The sequence below is a fragment of the Panthera tigris genome, chromosome B4 (genome assembly GCF_018350195.1).
Source record: "Panthera tigris isolate Pti1 chromosome B4, P.tigris_Pti1_mat1.1, whole genome shotgun sequence".
Classification (NCBI taxonomy): Eukaryota; Metazoa; Chordata; class Mammalia; order Carnivora; family Felidae; genus Panthera; species Panthera tigris.
Genome location: NC_056666.1, coordinates 14,282,074 through 14,309,238, shown reverse-complemented (window position 1 = coordinate 14,309,238; position 27,165 = coordinate 14,282,074). Strand labels below are relative to the sequence as shown.

General features: G+C 40.4%; 1 protein-coding gene across 1 annotated transcript in view; it reads left to right on the top strand.

The window, feature by feature from the left end:
• ITGA8 (integrin subunit alpha 8) overlaps positions 1–27,165 on the top strand; it is a 187,662-nt gene that overhangs the window by 87,665 nt on the left and 72,832 nt on the right. The window contains exons 14-15 of the mRNA XM_042991143.1: positions 21,836–21,881; positions 23,526–23,633. Coding sequence (XP_042847077.1) covers positions 21,836–21,881; positions 23,526–23,633 — 154 coding nt within the window. The remainder of the gene's footprint in view (positions 1–21,835; positions 21,882–23,525; positions 23,634–27,165) is intronic.

Genomic DNA, 27,165 nt, shown 5'->3' with positions numbered 1-27,165 from the left:
ATTGTGTATTTGGTACCTTTCTTGCTTCTTGAGATAGGCCTGAATTGCAATATACTCTCCTCTTAGGACTGCCTTTGTTGCATCCCAAAGGGTTTGGACTGTCATGTTTTCATTTTCATTGGCTTCCATGTATTTTTTTTTTATTTCTTCATTAATTTCCTGTTTAACCCATTCATTCTTTTGTAGGATGCTCTTTAACCTCCATGTATTTGAGGGCTTTCCAAATTTTTTCTTGTGGTTGATTTTGAGTTTCATAGAGTTGTGATCTGAAAATATGCATAGTATGATCTTGATCTTTCTGTACCGGTTGAGGGCTGATTTGTGACACAGTATGTGATCTATACTGGAGAATGTTCCATGTGCACTTGAGAAGAATATGTATTCTGCTGTTTTAGGGTGAAGGTTCTGAATATATCTGTTAAGTCCATCCAGTCCAATGTGTCATTCAAAGCCATTGTTTCCATATTGATTCTCTGCTTAGACAATCTGTCCATTGCTGTCAGTAGGGTATTAAAGTCCCCTACTATTATTACATTATTACCAATGAGTGTCTTCATATTTGTGATTAATTGATTTATATATTTGGGTGTTTCAGGTTGGGGGCATAAATATTTACACTTGTTAGATATCCTTGATGGATAGAACCAAAGGTGTAATCATCAAGACAGCATGGTACTAGCACAAAAACAGACACATAAATCAATGGAACAGAATAGAGAACCCAGAAATGGACCACAAATGGATGGCCAACTAATATTCAACAAAGCAGAAAAGAATATCCAATGGAAAAAAACAATCTCTTCAGCAAATGGTGCTGGGAAAACTGGAAAACAACATGCATCAAGATGAAACTGGACTACTTTGTTACACCATACACAAGAATAAATTCAAAATGGATGAAAGACCTAAATGTAAGACAGGAAACCATCAAAATCCTAGAGGAGAAAATAGGCAGCAACCTCTTTGACCTTGGTTGCAGCAACTTTGTACTAGACATGTGTCTGGAAGCAAGGGAAACAAAAGCAAAAATGAACTATTGGGAATTCATCGAGATAAAAAGTTTCTGCACAGCAAAGGAAACAATCAACAAAACTAAAAGTCAACTGACGGAATGGGAGAAGATATTTGCAAATGACGTATCAGATAAAGGGTTAGTGTCCAAAATCTATAAAGAACTTATCAAACTCAACACCCAAAAAACAATCCAGTAAAGAAAAGGGCAGAAGACATGAATAGGCACTTTTCCAAAAAAGACATCCAATCATCACTCATTACCAGGGAAATACAAATCAAAACCACACTGAGATACCACCTCACACCTGTCAGAATGGCTATAATTAACAACTGAGGAAACAAAAGATGTTGGCAAGAATGTGGAGAAAGGGAAACACTTTTGCACTGTTGGTGGGAATGCAAACTGGTGTAGCCACTCTGGAAAACAGTATGGAGGTTCCTCAAAAAATTAAAAATGGAACTACTCTATCACCCAGCAATTGTACTACTAGGTATTTATCCAAAGGATACAAAAAGGCTGATTCAAAGGGGCACATGCACCCCAATGTTTATAGCAGCACTATCAACAACACCCAAAAGATGGAAAGAGCCCCAACGTCCATCAACTGATGAATGGATAAAGAAGATATGGTGTATATATACAATGGAATATTACTCAGTGATCAAAAAGAATGAATTCTTGACATTTGCAACAACACGGATGGAACTAGAATGTATTATGCTAAGTGCATTATATTAGAGAAAGACATATATGATTTCACGCATATGTGGAATTTTAAGAAATAAAACAGATGGACATAGGGGAAGGGAAGGAAAAATAAAATAAGATAAAAACAGAGAGGAAGACAAAACATAAGAGACTTTTAACAAACTGAAGGTTGCTGGAGGGGTGTTGAGTGGGGGGATGGGCTAAATGGGTGATGGGCATTAAGGAGGTCACTTGTTTTGGTGAGCACTGGTGTTACATGTAAGTGATGAACCACTAAATTCTACTCCTGAAACCAATACTGCATATGTTAACTAACTTAAATTTAAATTAAGAAATAATAATAATAATTGTTTAAAAAAAGAAAAAGAAATTGAAGACAACACAAATAAATGGAAAGATATTCCATGCTCATGGTTTGGGAAAACAAATATTGTTAAAATGTCCATACTACCCAAAGCAATCTGCAGATTTGATGCAATCCCTATCAAAGTACCAACAGCATTTTTCACAGAACTAAAACAAATAATCTTAAAATTTGTGTGGAACCACAAAAGACCCCAAATAGTGAAAACAATCTTGGAAAAGAAGAGCAAGACAGGAAGTGTCACAATCCCAGATATCAAGTTATACAAAGCTGTAGCAATCAAAACAGTATGGGACTGGCACAAACATAGACACAAAGATCAATGGAACAGAGTAGACAGCCCAGAAATAAACCTGTTATTTATATGGTCAGTTAATCTTCGACAAAGGAGGCAAGAATATCCAAAGGGGAAAAGACAGTTTCTTCAACAAATGGTGTTGAGAAAACTGGACAGCTACATGCAAAAGAATGAAATTGGATCACTTTCTTACACCATACACAAAAATAAACTTGAAAAAGAATTAAGGACCAGGGGTGCATGGGTGGCTCAGTCAGTGAAGCGTCTGACTCGATCTTGGCTCAGGTCATGATCTCATGGTTTGTGAATTCGAGCCCTGAGTCAGGCTTTACGCTGGCAGTGCAGAGCCTGCTTGGTATTCTGTCTCTCCCTCTCTCGGACCCCCTCAAATGAATAAATAAACTTAAAAACAACTTCAAAAAAGGGATTAAGGACCTAAATGTGAGAACTCAAGCCACAAAAATCCTAGGAGAGCACAGGCAGTCATTTCTCTGACATTGGTCATAGCAACATTTTTCTAGATATGTCTCCCAAGGCAAGGGAAACAAAAGCAAAAGTAAACTATTGGGACTCCATCAAAAGAAAAGTTTTCTGCACAGCAAAGGAAACAATCAACAGAACTAAGAGACAACATACTGAATGGGAGAAGACATTTGCAAATGATATATCCAATAAAGGGTTAGTGTCTAAATATATATAAAGAACTTACATAACTCAACATCCAAAAAACACAAATAATCCAATGAAAAATGGGCAGAAGACATGAACAAAGATCTCTCCAAAGAAGACATAGATATGGGCAACAGACACATGACAATATGCTCAGCATCACTGATCATCAGGGAAATGCAAATCAAAACCATAATAAGATATTACCTCACACCCGTCAGAATGGCTAAAATCAAAACACAAGAAACAACAAGTGTTGGTGGGGATGTGGAGAAAGAGGAATCCTCATGCATTATTAGTGGGAATGCAAACTGGTACAGCCACTGTGGAGGCTTCCTCTATAGATTAAAAATGGAATTACCATATGATCCCATAATTTCACTGCTGTTACCCAGATAATATAAAAACACTAATTCAAAAAAGATAAATGCACCCTTATATTTCTGCAGCATTAATAGCTAAATTGTAGAAGCAGCCCAGTGTCCATCGATAGATGAATGGATAAAGAAGTGGGTAAAGAAAGAATGTTACTCAGCCATAAAAATGAATGAAATCTTGTCATTTGCAACAACATGGTTGGATCTAGCGAGTATAATGCTAAGTGAAATAAGTCAGAGAAAGACAAATACTGTATGATTTCACTCATACGTGGAATTTAAGAAACAAAACAACCAAGCAAAAAGAAAAAGAGATGGGCCAAAAAAAAAAAAAAAAGAGTCTTAACTATAGAGAACAAACTGATGGTTACAAGACAAGAGGTGGGCAGGGGGGGTGATTGAAATATGTGAAGAGGCTTAAGGGTACACTCATCCATGATGAGCACTGAGTAATGTATAGATAACGTATATTGTACACCTGAAACTAATGTAACATTGTGTGTTAATTATACTGGAATTAAAATTAAAAAGTTTTTTTAAGAAAAACGATGTTTCATCTACCCATTTAATTTTTTTAAATCTGTATGATTTAATGGATGTTTATTTTGGGGCTATAAACTATTACTACATTTGTTTATATTTGTTGCCTATTGTGTTCGATATTTGGCCATTGGGAATGCCTTCCAGTTCATTCCTGTATTCTTTTATTTTTTTAATTTTCATTTATTTTTGAGAGAGAGAGACAGAGGGCAAGCGGGGGAGGGGCACAGAGAGAGGGAGACACAGAAACTGAAGCAGGCTCCAGGCTCTGAGCTGTCAGCACAGAGCCTGACATGGGGCTTGAACCCACGAACGGTGAGATCATGACCTGAACCGAAGTGCAGCACTTAACTGACTAGCATGTGTTCTTTTAATATTTCCCATCCTCTTACGAACATTTCCTCACTGTATAACATCACAGTATGCTCCGAGCTCATCTTGTATTTTCGGTGTTTCAGCCCTGGAATCAACCTTTCTTCAAAAACCTACAGTTTCTTTATTGAAGAACAATATTTAGAAATCAAGATCTGGACACTAGGTTTTATCATGGTAACGAGCATGTCAAGACTTGTAATGCATGGAATTCTGTAGATTGCCATGTTGTCATACATTATAGCTCCATTGCAAACCATCAATAGTGCTTGAAATCAACAAATCATGTTTTCATGATTCAACCTATGCTTTGTAAGTCAACATTTTTCATTTTAATTGCCAACAACAGGTATTTGGGCAACATTAATATTATTCGGCTAATGTTGAGAACAGCCCCCATTTTTCTTCATTTTTAAGGATAAAGGTATTATAATATTTACTAATTATATGATATTCAAGAAATTGTACTTTTGAAATACAATTCATTAATTTATTCAACAAATACTTATTAAGTGCCATTCGTGTGCCTGGCACTCTTCTAGGTTTTGAGGATATAGCACTGAATTAAACAATGACCCTGTCCTCACGGGCCAGAGTTCAAATTCTAGCTGTTACCATGGCTGACTGTGTAAGCATGACAAGTTACTTTAAAGGGATGTTGTGAAAGTTAAGCTAGATACGTATGTATAATATGTATAAAGCAGTTGACACTGTGAACAAAACCTAGTAGGAATTGCTAAATATTAGTTATAAGTGACCTATTGATACTATTTTGACTTAATCCAAGCCTTTAAGAAACAATCCAATCTTGGAGATAAAGCATCCAACAATTAACTATAGTACAAACGGCATATAAGAAGAGTTTTAAGAGGTAAAAAAAAAATTAATATTGAATGAGTTAAAAATAGAAGCTTCTTGTAGCTAAGTAAAGTGTTCAAAGTAAGCTTCCTGGGGGAAGTAATGGTTAAGCAAGGTCTTAAGATATAGGTATGATTTTAAGTGGTTATAAGGAGAGAGCTTTCCAAAAGAGGAACACGGCACGAGCAAGGCTCAGAGGTAAGAAAAGGTGATTTTGGAAGTGATTTGGTTCAAACTCATGGGAGCATAAATGGAGAGAGGAAAGGTAGATTTGGGGCAGGTAATGAAGGGCCTTGAATAGCATAAATAATTGGTACTTTATTAGGAAAATAATGGGGAAAAGAGATTGTATATTTCAAAATGACACTTCAAATACTTCAGTCTTCAGCAATGATCAGAACGAGCAGTAATGCAAAAGAAACTTGAGGGCAAAAGCCATGAAAATATCTCAGGTAAAGCCGTGCACTGAACCAGGAGAGTCCAGCACTAATACCACTGCAGCCTGGAGGTGTGTTGGGGCCAACAGGCTCAGGGTCACCGTCAACCTTTTGCATTCCCACAAGCAGTGAGTGAGAACTCCTCCATTTTCACACCCTCACCAGTGATCTGGATTTGGGTCTTCCTAATAGCTGTGTAATGATAACTTGTTGCTTTAATTTACATTTCCCTGGTAACTTATAAGGTGGAGCATGTTTTCATAGGCTCACTGTTACCTGAGGTGTCTGTGAAGGACTTGGGCTCATTTTTATTGGGGTCATTGTCTTACTCTTAAGTCTTAAGAGTTCTTTGTGTATTTTGGATAGCATCCTTTATCAGATGTATCTTTTACAAATATTTTCTCCAGTTGGCGGCTTATCTTCTCATTGTCTTGACGTTGTTTTTCACAGAGCAGAAGTTTTTAATTTTAATGAATTGTATCTTATCAATTCTTCCTTTCATGGATCGTGTCTTTGGTATCGTATCTAAAAAGTCATCACCATACCCGAGGCCATCCATAGGGTTTCTTCTATGTTATCTTATACAAGTTTTACAGTTCTGTGTTTTACATGTATGTCAGTTTTCTGTTCTGAGTTCATTTTTGTTCAGAGTATCAGGTCTGTATCTTGTTTTGTTTTGTTTTGTTTTTGCATGTGGATGTTTAGTTTTTCCAGCACCATCTGTTGAAGAGACTATCTTTGCTCCATTGTATTTTCTTTGCACCTAGGTCAAAGATCCGTTGACCACATTTATGTGGATGTATTTCTGGGTTCTCAGTTCTGTTCCATTGATTTGTTTATTCTTTCACCAATACCATACTGTCTTGATTACACTAGCTTTATAGTAAGTCTTCAAGTAAGGTAGTGTCAGTTCTCCAACTTTGCTCTCCTTCCATATTATATTGGCTACGTTGCATCTTTTGCCTCCCTGTACGCACCTTGGTTTGTTGGGAGCCACAAAATAACTTGCTAAGATCTGGATTGGGATCGCACTGAATCTATAGAGCAATAACATCTTAACAATACCGTAAAACCTTAGATTGTGAGTGATTTGTTGTGCATGTGTTCTGCAAGATGAGCAAACATTCCTAATAAATTTTAATTGATAAACGAGCGATGTCTTGTAATACGAGTAGTACATGACACTGAATGTCACATGATCATAACTGAGCCAATGGTCCTTGAAATTCGCTTTGATATTTGAGTGCTTTGGATTATGAGCATGTTTCCAGAGCAAATTATGCTCACAAAGCAAGGTTTTACCGTATTGAGTTTTCCTATCCATGAGCATGGGATATTGCTCCATTTATTTAGTTCTTTGATGTCTTTAATCAGAGTTACTTAGTTCTCCTCATACAGATCTCTACATATTTTGTTAGATTTGTTCCTAAGTATTTCACTGGGGGGCGGGGGGGAGTGGTGGTAATGTAAATGGTATTGTGTTTTTAATTTCAAATTTTATTTATTTGTATCTAACTGGTATATAGGAAAATGATTTCTGTATATTTGCCTCATATCCTGCAACCTTGCTATAATCACTTATTAGTTTCAGGAGTTTATTTGCTGATTCTTCTGGATTTTGTACTTAGATGATCATGCCATCTGTGAACAGAGATAGTGTTATTCTTCTTTTCCCAATCTGTATACCTTTTATTTCCTTGTCCTGTCTCATCGCATTAGCTAGGCCTTCTGTTGTGATCTTGAAAAGCAGTGGTGAGAGGGGATATCTTGTCTTATTTCTAATCTTAATGGGAAAACTTCACGTTTCTTACCACAAAGTATAATGTTAGTTGTTCGGTTTTTGTAGACATTCTTCATAAAGTTGAGGAAGTTCTGTATTCCTAGTTTAGTGAGAGTTCGGGTCTTGAATAACTGTAGGATATTGTCAAATTATTTTTCTGCATCTATTGGTATGACCATGTGATTTTTTCTTCTTTAGCTTTTAGATGTGATGGATTACATTAATTGATTTTCAGATGTTGAACTAACCTTGCTTACCTAAATCACCTTTGGTTGTGATGTATAATTCTTTGTATACATTCTTGGATTCAATTTGTAAATATTTAGAAGACTTTTGTATCTATGCTTATGAGAGGTACTGGCCTGTAGTTTTCTTTCTTTGTACTGCCTTTGTCTTTTTTTTTTTTTTTTTAATGTTTATTTATTTTTGAGACAGAGAGAGACAGAGCATGAACGAGGGAGGGTCAGAGAGAGAGGGAGACACAGAATCCAAAGCAGGCTCCAGTATCTGAGCTGTCAGCACAGAGCCCGACACGGGGCTTGAACTCATGGACTGTGAGATCATGACCTGAGCCGAAGTCGGCCGCACAACCGACTGAGCCACCCAGGTGCCCGGCCTTTGTCTGGTTTTGATATTAGGGTAATGCTGGCCTAGTAGAATGAGTTAGGACATATTCCCTCCACGTGGATCTTCTGGAAAAGAATGTAGATAATTTTATAATTTCTTCCTTAAATCTTTGGTAGAATTCACAGATGAACTCATATTGTTAGTTCAGTTTATTTAATTGATACAGGCCTATTCCAATGCTCTCTTTCTTCTTGTGTTAGTTTTGGCATATTGTTTCTTTCAAGAAATTGTTCCACTTCACCTACCATTATCAAATAGGTGTTGAATACTTTAACTATAATGGTGGATTAATCTATTTCTCCTTTAATTTCTATTAGTTTTTGCCTCATGTATTTTGACAGTGTTGTTAGGCACATGCATGTTAAAGATCATTATATCTTCTTGGAGAATTGACTCCCTTATCATTATGTAATGCCTCTCTATTTCTGATAACTTTCCTTACTCTGCAGCTTGCTCTGTCTGAAATTAATATAGCTACCCCTGCTTTCCTTTGATTAATGTTACCATGGATATATTTCTCCATCCATTTACTTTTATTCTATATGCATCTTTATATTTAAAATGTGTGTCTTATAGACAACATATAGTTGGGTCTTATTTTTATTTTATTTTATTTTATTTAAAAAAAAATTTTTTTTACGTTTATTTATTTTTGAGACAGAGAGAGACAGAGCATGAACGGGGGAGGGGCAGAGAGAGAGGGAGACACAGAATCGGAAGCAGGCTCCAGGCTCCGAGCCATCAGCCCAGAGCCCGACGCGGGCCCGAACCGACGGACCGCGAGATCGTGACCTGAGCTGAAGTCGGACGTTCAACTGACTGAGCCACCCAGGGGCCCCGTTTGGGTCTTATTTTTAAATCCACTATGACAGTCTCTATATTTCAATTGGTATATTAGACCATTGAAGTTTGAAGTGATTATTAATATAATTATATTAAGTTCTACTGTATTCGTTCCTACTTTCCATCGTTGCCCTTATTCTTTATTCTTATTTTTGTCTTTCACTCTTTTTATGCCTTTTGTGATTTTAATTGAGCATTTTATGATTCCATTTTTTTTTCTTCTTACTAAGGATATATACTTCCTTTTGACTTTTAAGTGGTTGCCCCAGAGTTTGCAGTATACTTTTACAACTAATCCAAATGCACTTTCAGATAACACTGTAGCACTTTACAGGTAGTATGGGTACTTTATAGTAACAAAATAATCCTAATTCTTCCTTCCCATTCCTTGTATCATGGCTGCCATATATTTATATGACATACATGCATAACATGTAAATAAAATGTATATACATGCTAAGTTATATATATGCACACACACACACACACACACACAGTCAAATGCAGTGTTGCTATTATCATTTTGCTATTACATGTTAGATCCATTTAGGATAATGAAAGTAAGAGTTTTTATTTTACTTTCACTTATTCCTTCTCCAGCTCTTCATTTCTTTATGTGGATCCAAGTTTCTGACTTATATCATTTCCTTCTTTCTAAAGAACTTCTTTTTAGTATTTATTGAAGACAGGATTATTATCAATAAATTCCCTCCTGTTTCCCTGAGAAGGACTTTTTTTCTCCTTCACTTTTGAACTGAATTTTGAGGGATAATTTTGCAGGGTAAAGAATTCTAGGTTGGTGGGGGGGGTTTCTCTTAAGATGTCAAGTATTTCACTTCATTCTCTTCTGGTTTGCATGGTTTCTGGAGAAAAGTTGGATGCAATGCTATCTTTGCTCCTCTATAAGTAAGGTATTTCCCCCTCTGGCTTCTTTCAGAATTTTTTTCTTTATTTTCTTATTTTCATTTATTTTTGTTGTTGTTGTTATTTTCTGTAGTTTGAAACTAATATGCACAGGTGACCTATTTTGCCGTTTATCCTTCTCTGTGTTCTCTGAGCTTCCTGGAACTTTGATTTCAAGAAAATTTTCATCATTATCATTTGAACATTTCTTTTATTCCTTTCTTTCTTCTCTTTCTGGGATTTCCATTCATTATAATTTGAACATTTCTTCTATTCCTTTCTTCCTTCTCTTTCTGGGATTTCCATTCATTATAATTTGAACATTCTTCTATTCCTTTCTTTCTTCTCTTTCTGGGATTTCCATTCATTATCATTTGAACATTTCTTCTATTCCTTTCTTTCTTCTCTTTCTGGGATTTCCATTATGCATATGTTACACCTTTTATAGTTGTCTCACAGTCCTTGGATATTCTGTTCTGTTCTTTTCCACTCTTTTTTCTCTTTGCTTTTCAGTCTGAGAACCGTCCAGCTCAGATATCTCCCCTGCTGTGTAGAGGTTACTAATAAGTCCATCAGAGATATTCTTCATTTCTGTTACAGTGTTACTGATCTCTGTCATTTCGTTTTGGTTCTTAGAGTTTCCATCCTTCAGCTTACCTTGAGCAGCTGTTCTGTATGCTGTCTGTTTCATCCATCAGAGCCCTTAGCATATTAAACCTAGTTATTTTAAATTCCAAGTCTAATCATTCCAACATCCCTGCCATATCTGAACCTGGTTCTAAGGCTTGCTCTTTCTGTCTCCTCACTGTATTTTTTGCCTTTTAGCTGTGTCTTGTAACATTTTGATTACTGGGCATGATATGCTGAATAAAAGGAACTGCTATAAACAGGCCTTAGCGACGGGATGGTAGGTGTTGGGGGAGGGGAAGTGTTTTATAATCTCGTGATTAGGTCTCAGTCTTTTAGTGAGCCTCTGGACTGTGAAATTTATACATGCTTCTTAGCCCCCCCGTCCTTTTACGTTGAGCAGAATGTCAAGAGTGGGTTGGAGTTAGTATTTCTCTTCCCCCAGCTCAGTTAGGCTCTGATAATACCCCAGCAGGTTCGTCTCTGGTTTAGTTTTTCCTGAGGGCAGACCTTGCTAAGAATGAAGCATATATCCGGGTGCTTGGGTGGCTCAGTCATGATCCAACTTAGGCGCTGGTCATGATCTCCTGGTTCATGAGTTCAAGCCCTACATCAGGCTCTGAGCTGAGCTGTGCTGACAGCTCAGAGCCTGGAGCCTGCTTTGGATTCTGTGTCTCCCTCTCTCTCTGTGGCGGTTCGCTGTATCCACCTGTCAGTTTCTCCACTTCTGCACAGCTCTTTGCCCTGTGACGTCACTTCTCTTGTGGATATCAGAAGAGCGGTTGGGTTTTCCAATTTGTTCAGCTTTTTTTTAAATTTTTTTAAATGTGTATTTATTTTTGAGAGACAGAGCGTGAGCCAGGGAGGGGCAGAGAGAGGGGGAGACACAGAATCCGAAGCAGGCTCCAGGCTCCGAGCCGTCAGCACAGAGCCCGACGCGGGGCTCGAACTCCCGAACCGTGAAATCATGACCTGGGCCGAAGTCCGATGCCTAACCGACCGAGCCACCCAGGCGCCCCCAGTTTATTCAGCTTTTGACTTGTTGTTGGGATGGAGTAGTGACTTCCAAGCTTCGTCTGTGCCAGACCAGAAAGGGGAGAAGCTGGCTTCTTTATGAAACCCAGGGCAACAGTAAATATGACAGGATATCATTTATATTTGATCTTATTTGTAGAGATATAGCTAATAAAAACTTGATGCCTTACCACGGTTCCCGTTATGGGCGGGTGGAAGGGGGGCAGGATGTGGAGGAGCAGGAGGAAGTTCTCCCAGACTTAGGACCTCTGCATTATTTCTGACCTCCCACTGCATGTTCTTTCTGCAAGTCATTTTTGATTTATTAATATGTGATTTAAAAGCCATATTTCAGAGTCATTCACTTGAAGCATCCCTTCTGTCTTTATGCACCCTGGACATTTTCCCGGGAGTTCACTTCCCACTTACGAACTCGGTTCAAAAGTCACTTCCTTAAGAAGTCTTCCCTGACTGTTGACTTTCTCTAAGAACACTTATCTCCGATTGGAAGTACACATGTGTGCAATTATTTGATAAATATCTATTTCACCCACTACACTGGACCCTGTATTAGGTGAGGGCGAGCACTGGTTTGGATTTGCTCACTGTGGAGTCTCTTGTGCCCAAGGCAGTGGCTGACACGAAAAGGCACCTAGTAAATATGTGTTCAATGAATGAATGAGTGAATCACTCAATCAATCAATCAGTTTTCTCATAGCCACACACCTTGGCACACACACTATTGCCCTGACCATTACCTTCCAGCTCCACTTAGACCCAGTAAACGATTTTATTCCTGTGCGGAATGAGAATGGAAATGTACAGAGAGATGATGAGCCCCTTTAAAATAAACCTTGACATCCTCTCCTGGGATCATGGCAAGCCTGATTCAAGTGGTGCCCTCATTCTTGACAAGCAGAACCCTTGACCCTAGTTCTGTATTTGCTGGACATTTGACTACCACTTGCTGTTCAAACTGCTAAGCCAGGAGAACCAGTAGCCAGCATGATAGAAACCTCAGCAAACCGGAGTCAGGGTCATTATCACCTCTGTAGCCTGGGACATACCACTTACACGTCTCCTAACCATGGCTTCTCCACCCCTCAAGACTGTCATGAAGACAGTTTGCAAACTGTGAAGGCCTCTACGTAGTTGATTGTTGTTATTTCTTAACACACTCACCAAACAGAGGTGGGAGGGATGGGGATCTAGCTCTAAGGCAGAGACCCAGGCTTTTTGAGCCAGACCTATGCCTTTGCCTTAAGGTGATGACTTAGGTAACTTATGCCTAAAGCCTCCTAACAAGAAAGGGATGAGAAATTTTCAAAATAACTAACACGAGCAAAATCCTTCTCAGTACCTTCTCTTTGCCAACATTGCTCATGTGATGCTCCTCTTTCTATGTGGCCGTCATTTCATATTTCCTTACTGACATTTTCCCATGGTGACATTACTAATAGCTGGTTTCCTAAAAACTATCAACCCTGACGGAAATTCACGAGAGCATGAAGGTACAACAGAAAGCTCAGGGTCTGGCCAGCCCTCAAGCTAAATGGTGAAGTAGGTGAAGCTCACTGGGGGGATGTTCAGCCCTTCTCATCCCCCTCTTCCTTTTCTTTCTGCCCCCAATCACTCCTCCACACCAGCTACAGAAACATACACTCTTTCCTTTCCTCAAATGTGTGGTGGGGAAGGAGCTAACACTCTCGTTCTTATCAGGATATAAGTGACCTGGGGAAGTGGGTCACACCCAGGAACTCTGACTTAGAGGGCACTGGCCTGCCTTTTTAACAAGTCCCCTCAGAGAGATGGCTGACAGACTACAGGTGCCTCACGGGCAAGGAATGTGTCTTCTTGCCCTCTGCTGAATCTTTGGTAGCGAGGACAGGACTGGGCTCATGGCAGGTGTTCAATAGCAAGTCTGAATGAGGGAACCACGGCATAAATGTTCTCTTCTTCCCCTCCTACTTCCCTTGCAACTCTATAAATGTGTATCTTAGTGTATCAGTTTGCTATGGCGGCCATTACAATGTACTACGTGCTAGGGGACTCAAACTATAGCAATTTATTTCCTCGTGGTTCTGGAGACTATAAGTCCGAGTTCAAGGTGTAGGTAGGGTTCATTTCTTCTGAGGCCTCTCTCCTTGGCTTTTAGATGGCCATCTTCTCTCTGTGTCCTCACATGGTCTGCCCTCTCGCTGTGCCTATGCCCAAATTTTCTTATAGGACACCAGACAGATTAGAATAGGGCCCACCCTCGTGACCTCATATCAATTTAATTACTTCTTTAAAGACCCCAAAAAAAGTCACACTCTGAGGTACTGGGGGTTAGGACCACAACATGTAAACTCTAACAATTAGCGAACTTATAAAGCCTCACAAGGTTTGGATCCTAGACTTTTATCTATCAGGCTGCCTGTGGGGCCAGTGCCTTGTGAGATACCATGCTCTTCTGGAGACTGTGAAATCACTCCCAATAGGCAGCCACTTATAAATGGGACTGGTCCTAAAGAAACAGACTTTTCTCCAAGACTTTTAGCAACTGACTGGACGGCACACATATTGTTAACGTGGCCACACCAGGGATAAAGTGAAACGCCTTTGATTCGGTGACAGAACGCAACAAGTAAAACATCAAGCAACAGCGGAGGGAAAAAGGTGATCCTTGCCGCCCCAAGAAGCCAGTAATGTTTGGAAAACTGTTTTCATAAGACAGACTCATCATTTGATATTTCACTCTTATTTTTTTGTGGGACTCTTTTTTGAAAAAAGGAAAATAAACTCTCCGTAAATTAGAATGTTGCAACCTAATACTGCATTCCAGCTCATAAATGTTTTTGTCCAGAGTTCATTTGGAAGCATTTCAGACAGATTGTTAGGATTATTACTTTCTGGGATAAAACCAAGCAATTTTTTTTTCAGGCATTTCTTCCTCAACTCATAACCTCCCCTCTCAGTAATATTTTGCATGTTGCAATAAAAAAGCAAGGAAGAAAGGCAGCCTCTGTCTATTTTTAGATTAACACGTTTGCCAAACTCGAGGAGACTTATCTTAATGCCTGCTTCCCGCAGACATGAGCTGTTTCTCTAGTGCTAAACGCTGAAGCCAATTTCATAACCTATTTACAAGTCAACATTGCCATATTTACTCGCCACCTTTGACCCCATCATTTTATACATCATCTGTAATCCCACCATTTCTCTGAATGGCGTCCTTGTAGGAAAATGAGGAGAGCCTGGGCGGGGCCGGGTATACAACTCTATTGGACAACCTCCATTCGTCTTGGGGACACTTGCACGCTGTGGGGAGGGCTTAGCAGAGATGGAGCCTGGACAGTGAGGACAGTGAGGAGAAGGGCCTGGAGGGGATGTCGGGAGCTGTGAGCATCACTTAATGCTACGACAGCAGCCAGAAGTCTTTGAACGAAGAGCTCAGGCAGCTGAGTGACAGAGGTAAGCAAGTCGCAGGCCTGAGTCTGGGTAAGTCAGGAAGAAAGGCAGAAACTGGCCGTCCCAGAGTGAGGGCAAGGGGAGATAGAAACTCTGTAGGAGCAAGGCTGAATGACAGGCAAGGGAGAGGCCTGGACAGTAAAAACAGAGCACGGGAGGCACAGTCATGGGACCCCCACCAACTCTACGGAGCTCGTGGCTTTCTCGAACCACGAGAACGTTGAAGATTTTGCCAGACACCCATCAGAGAACAGTGACTTGCCCAGAGCCATTAGGAAACCAGTGGCAAGATGAACTGGAGTCTAGAATTCCCAATTTTTTACCTTCCGCTCAGTGATTTTCCACTTGAATTAAAACACTGCTTTATAAGAGAGATTCAAGGATGTGAGAGAGATTCAACAAGACAATTTACAAATCAAAACCAAAATCCTGTATACGCAAGTTTAGAGTGATCTTCCCCACACGGGAAACAACTCAAGTGTCCCCTAGACGGGGATGGCCAAACTCCGGGCCACCCACACAGTGGAATACTGCTCAGCAATAAAAAGGAATGGACTCATGACACAGCATGGTGGGTGACTCTCGTAGGCACCAAGCTTAGTGAAAGAAGCCACACCCAGAAGGCTACACACTGTACGTTTCCATTTCTCTGACATTCTGGAAAACAGATTAGTGGATGCTGGGGCTGCGGGTGGGGTGGGTTTGATGACAGGCAGCATGGGCGACATTGTAATGGAACGGTTCTATGCCTTGATTATGGTGGTGGTTATATGGCTGGATGCATTTATCAAAGCTCTTGGAACACGATTGCTTAGAAAGGAGGCAATTACTCTAGGAAAAATATACCTTAATTTGAAAAAAAATTAAAGAGAGAAAAAATGGCCTGTAGATGTGCTGCTGGGACGCAATATGGTAGAACAGGAAATGGATCAGCTCTGCAGCCAGACTGCCTGCGTTTAAAACTTGACCTTGTCACGTACTGTATTCAGCTTCTCTGTATCTCATTTTCCTCATTTTGAAATGGCAATAATTAAAGGATGCATCTCTTGGAGTTATTGCAGCAAAGGAATTTGTATCTTTAAAGTGTTTATAGGGACGCCTGGATGCTCAGTCAGTTAAGCACCCGACCTCGGCTCAGGTCATGATTTCGCGGTTCATGTGTTCAAGCCCCACATGGGGCTGTGTGCTGACAGCTCGGAGCCTGAAGCCTGCTTCGGATTCTGTGTCTCCCTCTCTCTCTCTGCCCCTCCCCTGCTCACAGTCTGTCTCTCTCTCTCTCAGAAATGAACATTAAAAAAATTTTTTTAAATAATAAATAGTTTATAAAGTTAGCTTATGTCTGACACATCTCTGCACAATTGTCCAATATATCCTCAGGATATATATATATATTCCTGGAAGTGCAAATGCTGGGTCAAAAGTTTGCATCGTCACAGCCCTCTGCAAACTACCTCCCAAGAAAATCGTGTCCGTTTACCCTCCCTCCCACAGACAGCATGACTTCAGTCCTTTGCTCTCCACCCATCACTGCCTGCTACTAACCTTTCATATCTTCCAATCAAAAGGTCAGAGTGATACCTCATTGTCCCTTTCCTTTGGATGCCTTTGCTGACGAATGAGGCTGAACATCTTTTTATAGATTTGTTGGTTATAGCTATTTATCTTTATGTACATTGCCTCTTTATGGTCTTTTTACTAGAATATTTATAGCTTTATTATTAATTTCTATGGGTGTAGTATGAATTGGGGTTAATAATAACTACTATGTATTTTTCACTCCATGCCAGACATTCTTGTAAGCATTGAAAAATACTCACATTTGATCAAGCATATACATTGTAAACATCTTCTCCTGTTTCTTTTGACCCTGCTTCGATTTTTTTTGCAAAAGAATTTACACTTTCAAATTCCTTTGTGATTCCCACATTGTTTTGGTCACGTTTGAGGAAGCCTTCTCTCTTGAGTAATTGTAATCTTTTTATGCAACTATTGGTTGTATGTTCCCATATTTCTCAATTGTCTGGAAGTTATCATTTTTTAAGTTTATTTATTTTGGGGGGCAGGGACGAGAGAGAAAGAGTAGGGGAGGGGCAGAGAGAGGGAGAGAGAGAATCCCAAGCAGGCTCTGCACTGTGGGCACAGAGCTGGACGCGGGGCTTGAACCCACAAAGTGTGAGATCATGACCTGAGCTGATACCAAGAGTCCGACACTTAACTGACTGAGCCACCCAGGCTCCCCCCCTCCTTTTTTTTTTTCATTTTTTTTAAGTTTATTTATTTATTTTGAGACAGATGGAGAGAAAGTGTGCCTGGAAGCTCTTTATGGCAATTCTCATTGTGCAGAATTATTCTAAAATAGTAAATGCTTCTTAATTCCAAACCATAAAAAGAGTGGTCTGATGGCATTTTCGTAAGTATTGGTACATTCTTCAACAAGATGAGCGTGGGAAGGAAAAGTGAGAAGGTGGCTGGTAAGAGGCTCACGTCTTGTGAAATGGTGGCACTTGGACGGCCAAGACGACTTCTACTAAAGGATTCTGGGTGATCCTTTAACACAGCAGGGTCACTCCTCTTCCTGCTGTCTGCCCTCCCACCGACTCCCCTCTGTCCCCTCTAGGAAGTTTCCACTCCCTCCTGCCCACCTACACCCATACTCAAAACCAAGCTGATGTTTTCACGTAGAACGTCTTCCACCTCTAAAATTTCCTTCCAAGTACCACTTTAGAAGTTTGGCTCTTTTCTTCTTCCTCATTTAATAATCATAATTGCGGAGAAATAAAATGCAAACCGGAGGTGTAACACATCTCCTACGACCTCACATTTTTAGGGTTATTTTTTCTTGCCAACTGATCCTGCATTCATGCTAATGTCCCCCTTCTTGTATCCTTAAAAGTACTCAGCTGTTTCATCAAAAGCCAAAAGGAAAATAAACTAAGTTTCTCAGGCAATGTGAGGTGATAACAAAGGACTCCAGCATTTGGGGAACAGTTTTGGATTAAGGGGAAAGAACCTATTTTAGTTGCCAGCTGTTTCTTCAAGAAAAAAAAAATGGCTGTGTCTCTATATAAAGAAAGGCAAAATTTTTAATTTGTTTTCAGAATCTGCCTCTAAGAAGTTTCTAGAAGAAAGGAGAATATCCATCACATAATAGTATAAGACCTGTTATCTCCAAGGGAGGAAGTTATGAATACAAGTGTCAGTACTCAAATTACTTTTTCTTCCAATTGTCCTTTAAATTCCTAAGCATGATGAGATTACACAAGGTTAAAAAAAATTATGTGTTCACATATATATGCATATGTATATATATAATATACACCCACATGTATATCTGTGTGGACATAGATGTATGTATATACATACATATGTGTGTACATATATACACAAACATCAATATATGTATGTATATATAAGGATAATATGTGCATATGTGAGTGTGTGTGTGTATATATACATATACACATATGTGGAAACTGCATAGTACTTTTTAAAACAAATCCCATATTTTGAAAGGACAAATCGGTTAGAAAAAAATTGGAAGATCAGTTCTTCCCCCTACAGAGATCCCAGAATTTTAAGGTCCGGAGCCTAAATGTTTCCAGCCTTTTCCAGCAGGCACAATACCAAGATGGTGTCTCCAAAGGCAAACATACTTTCCTGGTAGATAACTGCTTTCTTGGTCTCTGAATAACTGTGGCCACATTCTCCCGAAGAAAATTGTGGCCTATTTTGCCAGTTAATTTATTTTTCCAGAGTAGTAAAATTCCCACCCTGAGGCACAGGAATGAATCAAAGTTCCTAAAGGAAAGGCCTCTTGTTCATTACTGTCAGGACGGTGTTTCTCACCTTCTTGTCTACAACGATGATCTAGTCATGATGCAGCTTCTGTCCCGCTTTCTGGAATTTTCTAGAATCTGGCTGGGGCTTCTGTGTGTGTGTGCGTGCATGTGCATGCGCACCTACACAAAACTCTAGCAGAACTTAACCGTTGCTTTCCATTAGCTAGTCTGTTACACTTCTTCATCTCTCTTATCTTTAGTATATTATCTCATTATTACTTATTCTCCTAGTTCAAGCATTTATAAAGTCCCTGTTCCAAATCTGGCCCTGTACCTGGTGCTGTGCAGCCCAAAATTATTTCTATCTTCATTTATTTCAACCTGTACCATCCCATGAAGTACTTGTCATGTGCAAGCCTGAAGAAAGATTCTTGCCTTGGAAGAGCTTCTCGTCTTTTTTTCTTGGCCATTTCTGGACAGTCCGTTCTTAAAACCCATCTTTTATAAAATGTCTAATCTTGGCATATTAATATTTAACCTTATTTGGAGCCAAAAACAAAGCACACAATTCCTCTTGAGTCATTTTTCATAGTAGAACTCTCATCTGGTGTCATTTCAACAAATAGGGATCACCCTGAGGACCGTGTGGCCCACACTTGTCTGAATACTGGAGTCTGTATTTTCAAATCAGTAACTCTTTTTTCCTCTGACATAGCAGAAATGCACGGATATGCTAGAAAAGAAGAAGGGAACAGAAAAAATATATGTGAAAATACTTGAAAAAGTTGAAATTCTGATAAAATTTTTAAAAGTGGTAGACTCAGAAACTTTGGTTTCTGGCTTTCAAAGACTTGGATCCTTGGAAAAGGCTATTTTATTCCATGAGCCACAGTTGTCAAATGGTCTTTTTTCCTTTAAAAAATTTTTTTCTAATGTCTATTTATTTTTGAGAGAGCGAGGGAGGAGCAGAGAGAGGGGGACACCGAATCTGAAGCAGGCTCCAGGCTCTGAGCTGTCAGCACAGAGCCCGACGCAGGACTCGAACTCACGAACTGAAAGATCATGACCTGAGCCAAAGTCGGACATCTACCCGACTGAGCCACCCAGCCGCCTCCAAATTGTCTTTTTTCTTTTAATCTGTGTCTTTTAATCTCACAAATAACAGAATCCTTTAAGACGACCTTCATTTCACCTTTCTGAACATTAGCATGCACACTTTTTTAGATGCGGAGCTTTTGGAGTCTTGAGCCTATTATCTGAATCGGATTCTGTGGCTATAAAACACGAGGCATTTTGACTGTGGTTTTAACCTTGAAGATGTCGGAGTCCATTTCTTTTCTTTTCTTTTTTTTTTTTTTTGAAAAACCAACATTTTTCACAAGAATTATTGTTGTCTTAGGTTGGGTTCTTCCAGCACTGACCTTAAGACAAGGATTGGAAAGCAAGCAGTTTATGTGAAAAGTGGTTCCAAGAAACGTTGCTAAGGCAGGAGGGAAGAGGGCCGTGGGAAGGGAGAACACCATAAAGATGCTTATGAAGCAGGTTGATTCGGTGGACAGCGGGAGCTGGGGACATGTGGGAGACGGGGCAGAAGATGCCTCAGAGTTATCCCCCTGGAGGGGTGAGGAAGTGGGCGTCCCCAATTATCATCAGCATCCATCCATCATTAGCTGAGGGCTCAGGCCAGGGCACTTCCGTCCTCCAAGAGGAATCATCCCTGTTCACAGCCCCATGTTGCTCCTACATCCAGGAAAGGTGAGTGTCTACAAATCATTTTCCTGCAAAGTCCGTTAAACCCATTTAATTCCATGATCGGTTTTCCATATGGATCGGCCAGATACATTCCCCTCCTTTTGTGTGTGTGTGTGTGTGTGTGTGTGTGTGTGTGTGTGTGTGTTTTCATTTCTGTTCTGCTAGGATTAACCCCTTATGGTCTGAACTATTGCAAGTTTCCTTCTGTGGCCATTATTTCTACCAGGTCCCGTTTGCTCACATCTGCATCTAAATTTTGCTCCGCAGATTCAGCCACTGTCATTTTTATTTTTGTTTGGTTGCCCTCTACCAAGGATAACCATGATACATTAGACTTAGAAGCACAGACTGCTTTACCTGTGTATTAGCCGATCACTGGGATCAGTGTGAACATTACCCCTCAGACCACCTAAGCTTGTTCTATTACTCAGCACGGCCGTAGACCAGCCCCAGTGAATTCATAGTTTTGCCTTTTTTTTTTAATTTTTTTTTTTAACGTTTATTTATTTTTGAGACAGAGAGAGACAGAGCATGAACGGGGGAGGGGCAGAGAGAGAGGGAGACACAGAACTGGAAGCAGGCTCCAGGCTCTGAGCCATCAGCCCAGAGCCCGACACGGGGCTCGAACTCCCGAACCGCGAGATCATGACCTGAGCCGAAGTCGGACGCTTAACCGACCAAGCCACCCAGGCGCCCCCATAGTTTCGCCTTCTTAAGCCTCAATTTACTCACCTGCAAAACTGTGCTAATAATTATAGAGACTTCCTAACTTGTGGCAAGGAATCATTAAGGTCAACCCTTCAGAAGAATTCCTGGCCTAGAGGAAGTGTTCAGCACGTGCTATTTATTACTACCAACGTTATTGTCATTTAAGATCGTGATAATGACACATCGGTTACTTCATAAACTACTAATCGCTTTGCCAAGAGGATATTCACCATCCACTCTATTCCTAAAGAGCGAATGGTTGTGTCGACCTGACAGTCAACATGTATCGCTTCATGGGTTATAGTGCCTGCCTCACACGTGCTGGGAAGGAATTGGAAAACAATGTGTGTCACAAGCCTGGTATATACAGGCACTAGGCACCAGTTTTCTCCCCTTTTGCTTTCCTTCACACGTAGGTCTTAAGTCCAGAGGATGGGAGAAAGGGTGTTATGATGGATTTCTAAAGCACTTCGAGAAAGTTGGCCTTCCTAAATCCAGAAGGGTACTGGTCTCTGTGTCCTCCTGGGTTACAGTGATGTTCCAGCATCCTTTCCAGAATGTCTTCAGGACGGTGCAGTTTGCCGCTCTCATTTGATGAGCTTCACTCTCCTACCATCAGCATTTTGGGGTGTTAAATATGCTATTTATGATTATGAGCTAAGATTGTTTCTGTAAAGTGTGTGCATGTGTTTTGAGTTTTTGTCTTTTCTTTAGATTTGATTGTAGGTGCCTTCGGAACAGGAAAAGTAGCTGTTTACAGGTACGTGCTTTGCAGTATGCAAGTGTTCTTTTCATTGTTTCTTTTTGCCTTAGAGAGTACATCCCAACTATTTATTTTGGAGAACATGTAGATGCTCTTTTAAAGTCTGGAGGAATTTTTGCTCTCAATTGCTTTCCTTCATCTGTATTTTTTTGTTTGTTTATTTTTGAGAGAAAGAGAGAGAGATAGAGCGTGGGAGGAGCAGAGAGAAGGAGACACAGAATCTGAAGCAGGTTCCAGGCTCTGAACTGTCAGCACAGAGCCCAACGCGGGGCTCGAACTCAGGAACCCTGAAATCATGACCTGAGCCCAAGTCGGATGCTCAACTGACTGAGCCACCGGGCGCCCCTCATCTCTCTGTCTTTTTATTCTCATACCTTATGACCAGACTTCCAGCCCCTACTCACATAATGTTAAATTAAGATATGAATCTTAGGAGAACTTCTAAAACGATACGCGATGTTTGAATTTTTCTCTTTGCTTTGAAAACGCATTGAAAGGTGCTTATAGAGGAGGGCTACCCGTGGGGAAAGATTACTATTTACCTGCCTCGCAGACTGACGCCTGGCCGCCAGGCTTCTCCCTCCCTCCCTGTCTTTCCTCATAGGTATTTGCCCCAGTGGTTGTCTAACTCCGGGCATGTCTTACTCGGTCTTACTGTCTTGCTTTTTCAAGGCCTGGAGCTAACACAATATTAAAAACAAAATTATGTAACAAAGTAGAGGTAAGGAGTGTAGGGTAAACTCCCGGTGGGGCCCATTGTGATAATCATGAACACACACTGTCCCAAGGCACGGCCCTCCCTCCTGTCAAAGGAAAACTTACTCAACGCGACATCATTTCTTGTTGTCATCTGGGGACTTGGCTCTTAGCTCTCGTATCTCGGAGCCCAGGTTCAAAACTTGCCCTGTCCCCTCCCCTAATGAGTTACTTGCATCTCTGGTTAGCCTCACCTGGGTGGGCGGAACTCCATTTGCTCTACATTCCTCCCTCTCCTCAAATTTGGCCGAGCATTAGAACCACCTGGAGAGTTTGTTTAACATTCCCGTGACTGGCCCTGACCCCCTGAGGAGTTGATGCACTTCATCTGTGGTGGGGCCTGGACATATTACCTGTTTGGAAACTCCTGGAATGCTTACATTGTGCAGTCAGGATCGACAGCCACTGCTCTGCGTGAAGTCCAGAATGATCTTGTCAACCCACCCTTATGAGTTTAGCTAAATCTGCAAAGCTTGCATAGAACATTATCAATCAAAATAAAACACCATCAGCCCATAAGATGAGAGAATTTGCAAAACTCAAGTACTTACAGGCACGAGTGAAGGCAGAATGACGCATTTGCTCCGATAGGAATAGAGCAGATTCCAGAGAGGCAGTGCATGGCAATAGCACCAAATACCCTGAGCCCCCTCCATAAACAAAGCGAGTCTGTGAACACAGTTTTGCTTGATGGGGCCCATAGCATCCTTCATTTGGAGTCATGAGCGACGACATGTGTTTTAAGGTAATTAGTTAAGTCTGGAGCCCACCTGTTCATGCAGTGAGGCAAATTCTTGGCCTGAAGGCTGGGAACGTTGGCAGTGGTCCCTAGAAGTGCAGTGTTGTTCATGTGGCTCATCGAAACCTCTTGTTTCCTCCCTGCAGAGCAAGGCCGGTCGTGACTGTGGATGCCCAGCTTTTGCTGCACCCGATGATTATCAATCTGGAAAATAAAACATGCCAGATTCCGGAGTCTGTGTCACCTGTGGCCTGGTGAGTTAGTCCGCCGCTTCTCAAACTCCGCTGTGGATTCAAATCACCCGGGCATCTCGGGAAATGCAACGCCTGGGGTGCGGCCTGAGACTTTGCATTTCTGAAAAGCTCCAGTCAGATGTTGATGCCGTGGGTCTGCGCACCCAATCTGAGTGGCAAAGAGTTAGTCTTTCTGAATGGACGAAGAAAATGTGATGTGTATACATACATACACATTCCTGCTGTATACACATATGTGATATATTGCTACATGTACAAAATTACAATATATTACAATATACGCATATATATATATATATATATATATACACGATAGAATATTACACAACTGTAAAAAAGGATGAGATCTTGCCATTGGAGACGATATGAATGGGCCTAGAGGGTAATTAAGTCAGGCTGAGAAAGACAAATAGCACATGATTCCACTCGTAAATGGAATCGTTACAAGAAATGAACAAAGAAACAAAAAGCAGAATCAGAACTATAAATCCAGAGAACGACCCGATGGTCGCCAGAGGGGAAGGGGGTGGGGGTGTTGGACAAAAGGGGTGAAAGGGAGATGGCAACACAAGCCCCCAGTTACGGAACGAGTGAGTCACAGGAGTGCAAGCATAGCATAAGGAACACAGTCAACAATATTGACCGTGAGAGCCGTGTAATGGGACACAAGGTAGCTCTACGCTGGTGAGCGTAACGTATCAACTTGTCAAATCGTGGAATCCTGTACCTGAAACTAATGTAACAGTGTGTGGCAGTGATGCTCAAGAAATGTTTTTTTTAAGATAACGATATTCAGAGAGATTGGCGATGTAAGTAAGTATGATGAGGACAATGGTGGCAATATTTCTCAGCATGGGAGAAGAAAGGTACAAACACAGAAAGGAGGGAATTTAGAATATTTCTTGTGGTGCGAAGCTGGAATGGGAGGCCTGAATGCGAACTCATGTTTTTCAACATATAGGGATAGAAATAAATACAGATAGAGAAAAAAAGAGAAGGATCTAGGACATAATGCTGATCTTTTGTTGTTAACCTGTCACCTGAAGGCTACTTCCCCAGTCTGCAGGCTCCAGGTGAAAGGAGAAACATAAAAACATTTGGGAAAATTCCCAGTGTAACAAATCTTGGTGATCTCTTTTGGATTCTTTGCATGCTGAAATAAATATTAACCGCACTGCAAATAGGAGAAAATACCTTGACTCTCATATTTGTGTATGCTTATGGAGACCCCTTTCCAGACATATATGTCTCTCTCTTTTAGTCAGGCTTTAGTGAAACTACTCAGTTTCCTGTGCTGAAAACACACGTCAGTTTCGTGATTTAGCACGCACAATTTGACAGGAGGTAAACATTATAAAAATAGTGATTTTCCTGCTCTAAACTCTGTGGTTGTGGCTGTGATCACATTATCAGGAATAGTAGTAAAATTACGGTTCCTTTGGTGGGCCATAGGAGAACACAACTTACATGGCTTCTGGAAGTGTTCCTTCTCAATCTTGCCAGGCATCTGAAGGAAGTACAAATGGAATTCAGTTGTAACACGGCTTGGGAACATGTCACTTTGTTTCTCAGTATGTAGGTCCTCAAGGGTCAGAGGTCTGTCTTAATTGGGTAATGCCAACAGGGCATAGCCTCTGAAAAATCAACAAATACTTGGGAGTGTTTGAGATTTGCCCTCATTTTCCAGAAGGTGTGGTCGAACTCAGACAGTATGTTCAGTTCCTGAGAATTGTTAGAGGCACAACAAACCAGTGTTGACGCAGAGAACTTCTTTCCAGCCAGTCTCAGCATGTTGTTGATGGCCTTTTGACAGGAGCTCATACCAGAGTCAAAGCCATCGTGGGTGGAGGGTGGGGAGTGAGGGGGACCCTGAACAAGTCTTTGAAGAATGTCCTTTGCTGGGTAAAGGACTCTGCGAGGCATGCCCTCTCCTTTGCCAGTTTTTGGACAGAGCGGGGAAGTGCCCTGAGCACATTTTCAAAGGGTTTAAAACCATAAAATATTATAATGAAAACCTGATCTGAGAAAATATGTGAAAGAGTCAGCATCTATCCTTACCCTGGCGTGATTAACTGAAATGTTCTGTGGGAGCTACTTGGGCAAGAGTGTTAAGTCTTCAGTTCCCCAAAGAGTCTGGTGTTCCCTGGTTCATGGCTGAATGGACCCTAGGCTGGATTCTTTGAAGTATCTGTGTGTGGCACACTTTGATATAAAGTGTTGTTTTGAACTACATCATTTTTTTTTTAAAGGATTTTTAGGTGTTTTGTTTTGTTTTGTTTTTAAATAAGAGACGTGTGGGTGGCTCAGTCAGTCCAACTCTTGGTTTCCCGGCTCAGGTCATGATCTCAGCATTCGTAGGTTCGAGCCCCTGCATCAGGTTCCACGTGGTGCCTGCTTGGGATTCTTTCTTTTCCCCTCTTCCTTTACCCTGTTCATGCTGGCGTGTGCCCTCTCTCTCTCTCTCTCTCTCAAAATCAAGAAATAAACTTAAAAATAAATAAACAAATAAATAAAATATAAGTATTTTTAACAGAGATGGGGTCTGTTTGGTTTTATGGAAAGAGTATTACTTTATTATATTTATTATATATTTATTATACGTATATGCTTATATATATTTATTTATTATGTAAAAGAACATATTTCTTTTCATGAGCCATTTTCCTTATTGCACTACCTCATATTAAGGTAAAATGCAATTTGTTATGTGGGAAAATGCATAGGATATGTCTTTATAATTATTTATTTCATCCTATTGCATGCATTCTCTGCAAAACATTTCATTTTCACATGCAAAAATTTGGAATTAATGGTGCCTCAGAGTACTAGAAGATGCAAGTTAACAGCTGGCTCAGTCTAGAATGTGTTTCTCTGACACTTTGTAAGTTTATTTTAGGAATTTAGGTCAGTATTTCCAAAATAATTGACAGGCATTTGTTGATGTGCTTTCTTGTAGTTTTGTCTGTATGTGATCGAACTTTGTATTCTACATCTGAAAACTGTTTGAGTGAACCCGGACTGGGAAATAGTTCTTCATGTCTGCCAATGTAAATTTCTCTGTCTTTCAAACAGCTGTGTCCTTTTATAAACGATCCGCTACTGGTATTTCTAAATTAGAAAAAAAAAATGGCACAACAAATATTAATAGTGTTACTAATCAATTAGAAAAATAAAAAGCATTTAGTAAGATATTTCATTTGATAAATGTAAAAGATCATCCCTATCCACTTTTCAAATCTGAGGAAACCTTTTCCAGTATGCCTACCTTTATGCAAAATCTGATATTTGCGGTCACTGAAATCGAATTAAATTGCGTAGGCTGAAAACTGAACTGCTTTGTACTTTTAAATCCTGTTTCACATCCGCCTCATTCTTTTTCCATCAAGCATGGCTACGCTCACCGTTATACCACAGCATCATTATTCCAACTGTACATCGGGTTGGGGCTGGTGTCAGAGGATTTATAACGTATTGTCCTGCTTTCTGATATATTAGAAGCACTACAGACGTCAGTTTCCTTTAGAACTTATGT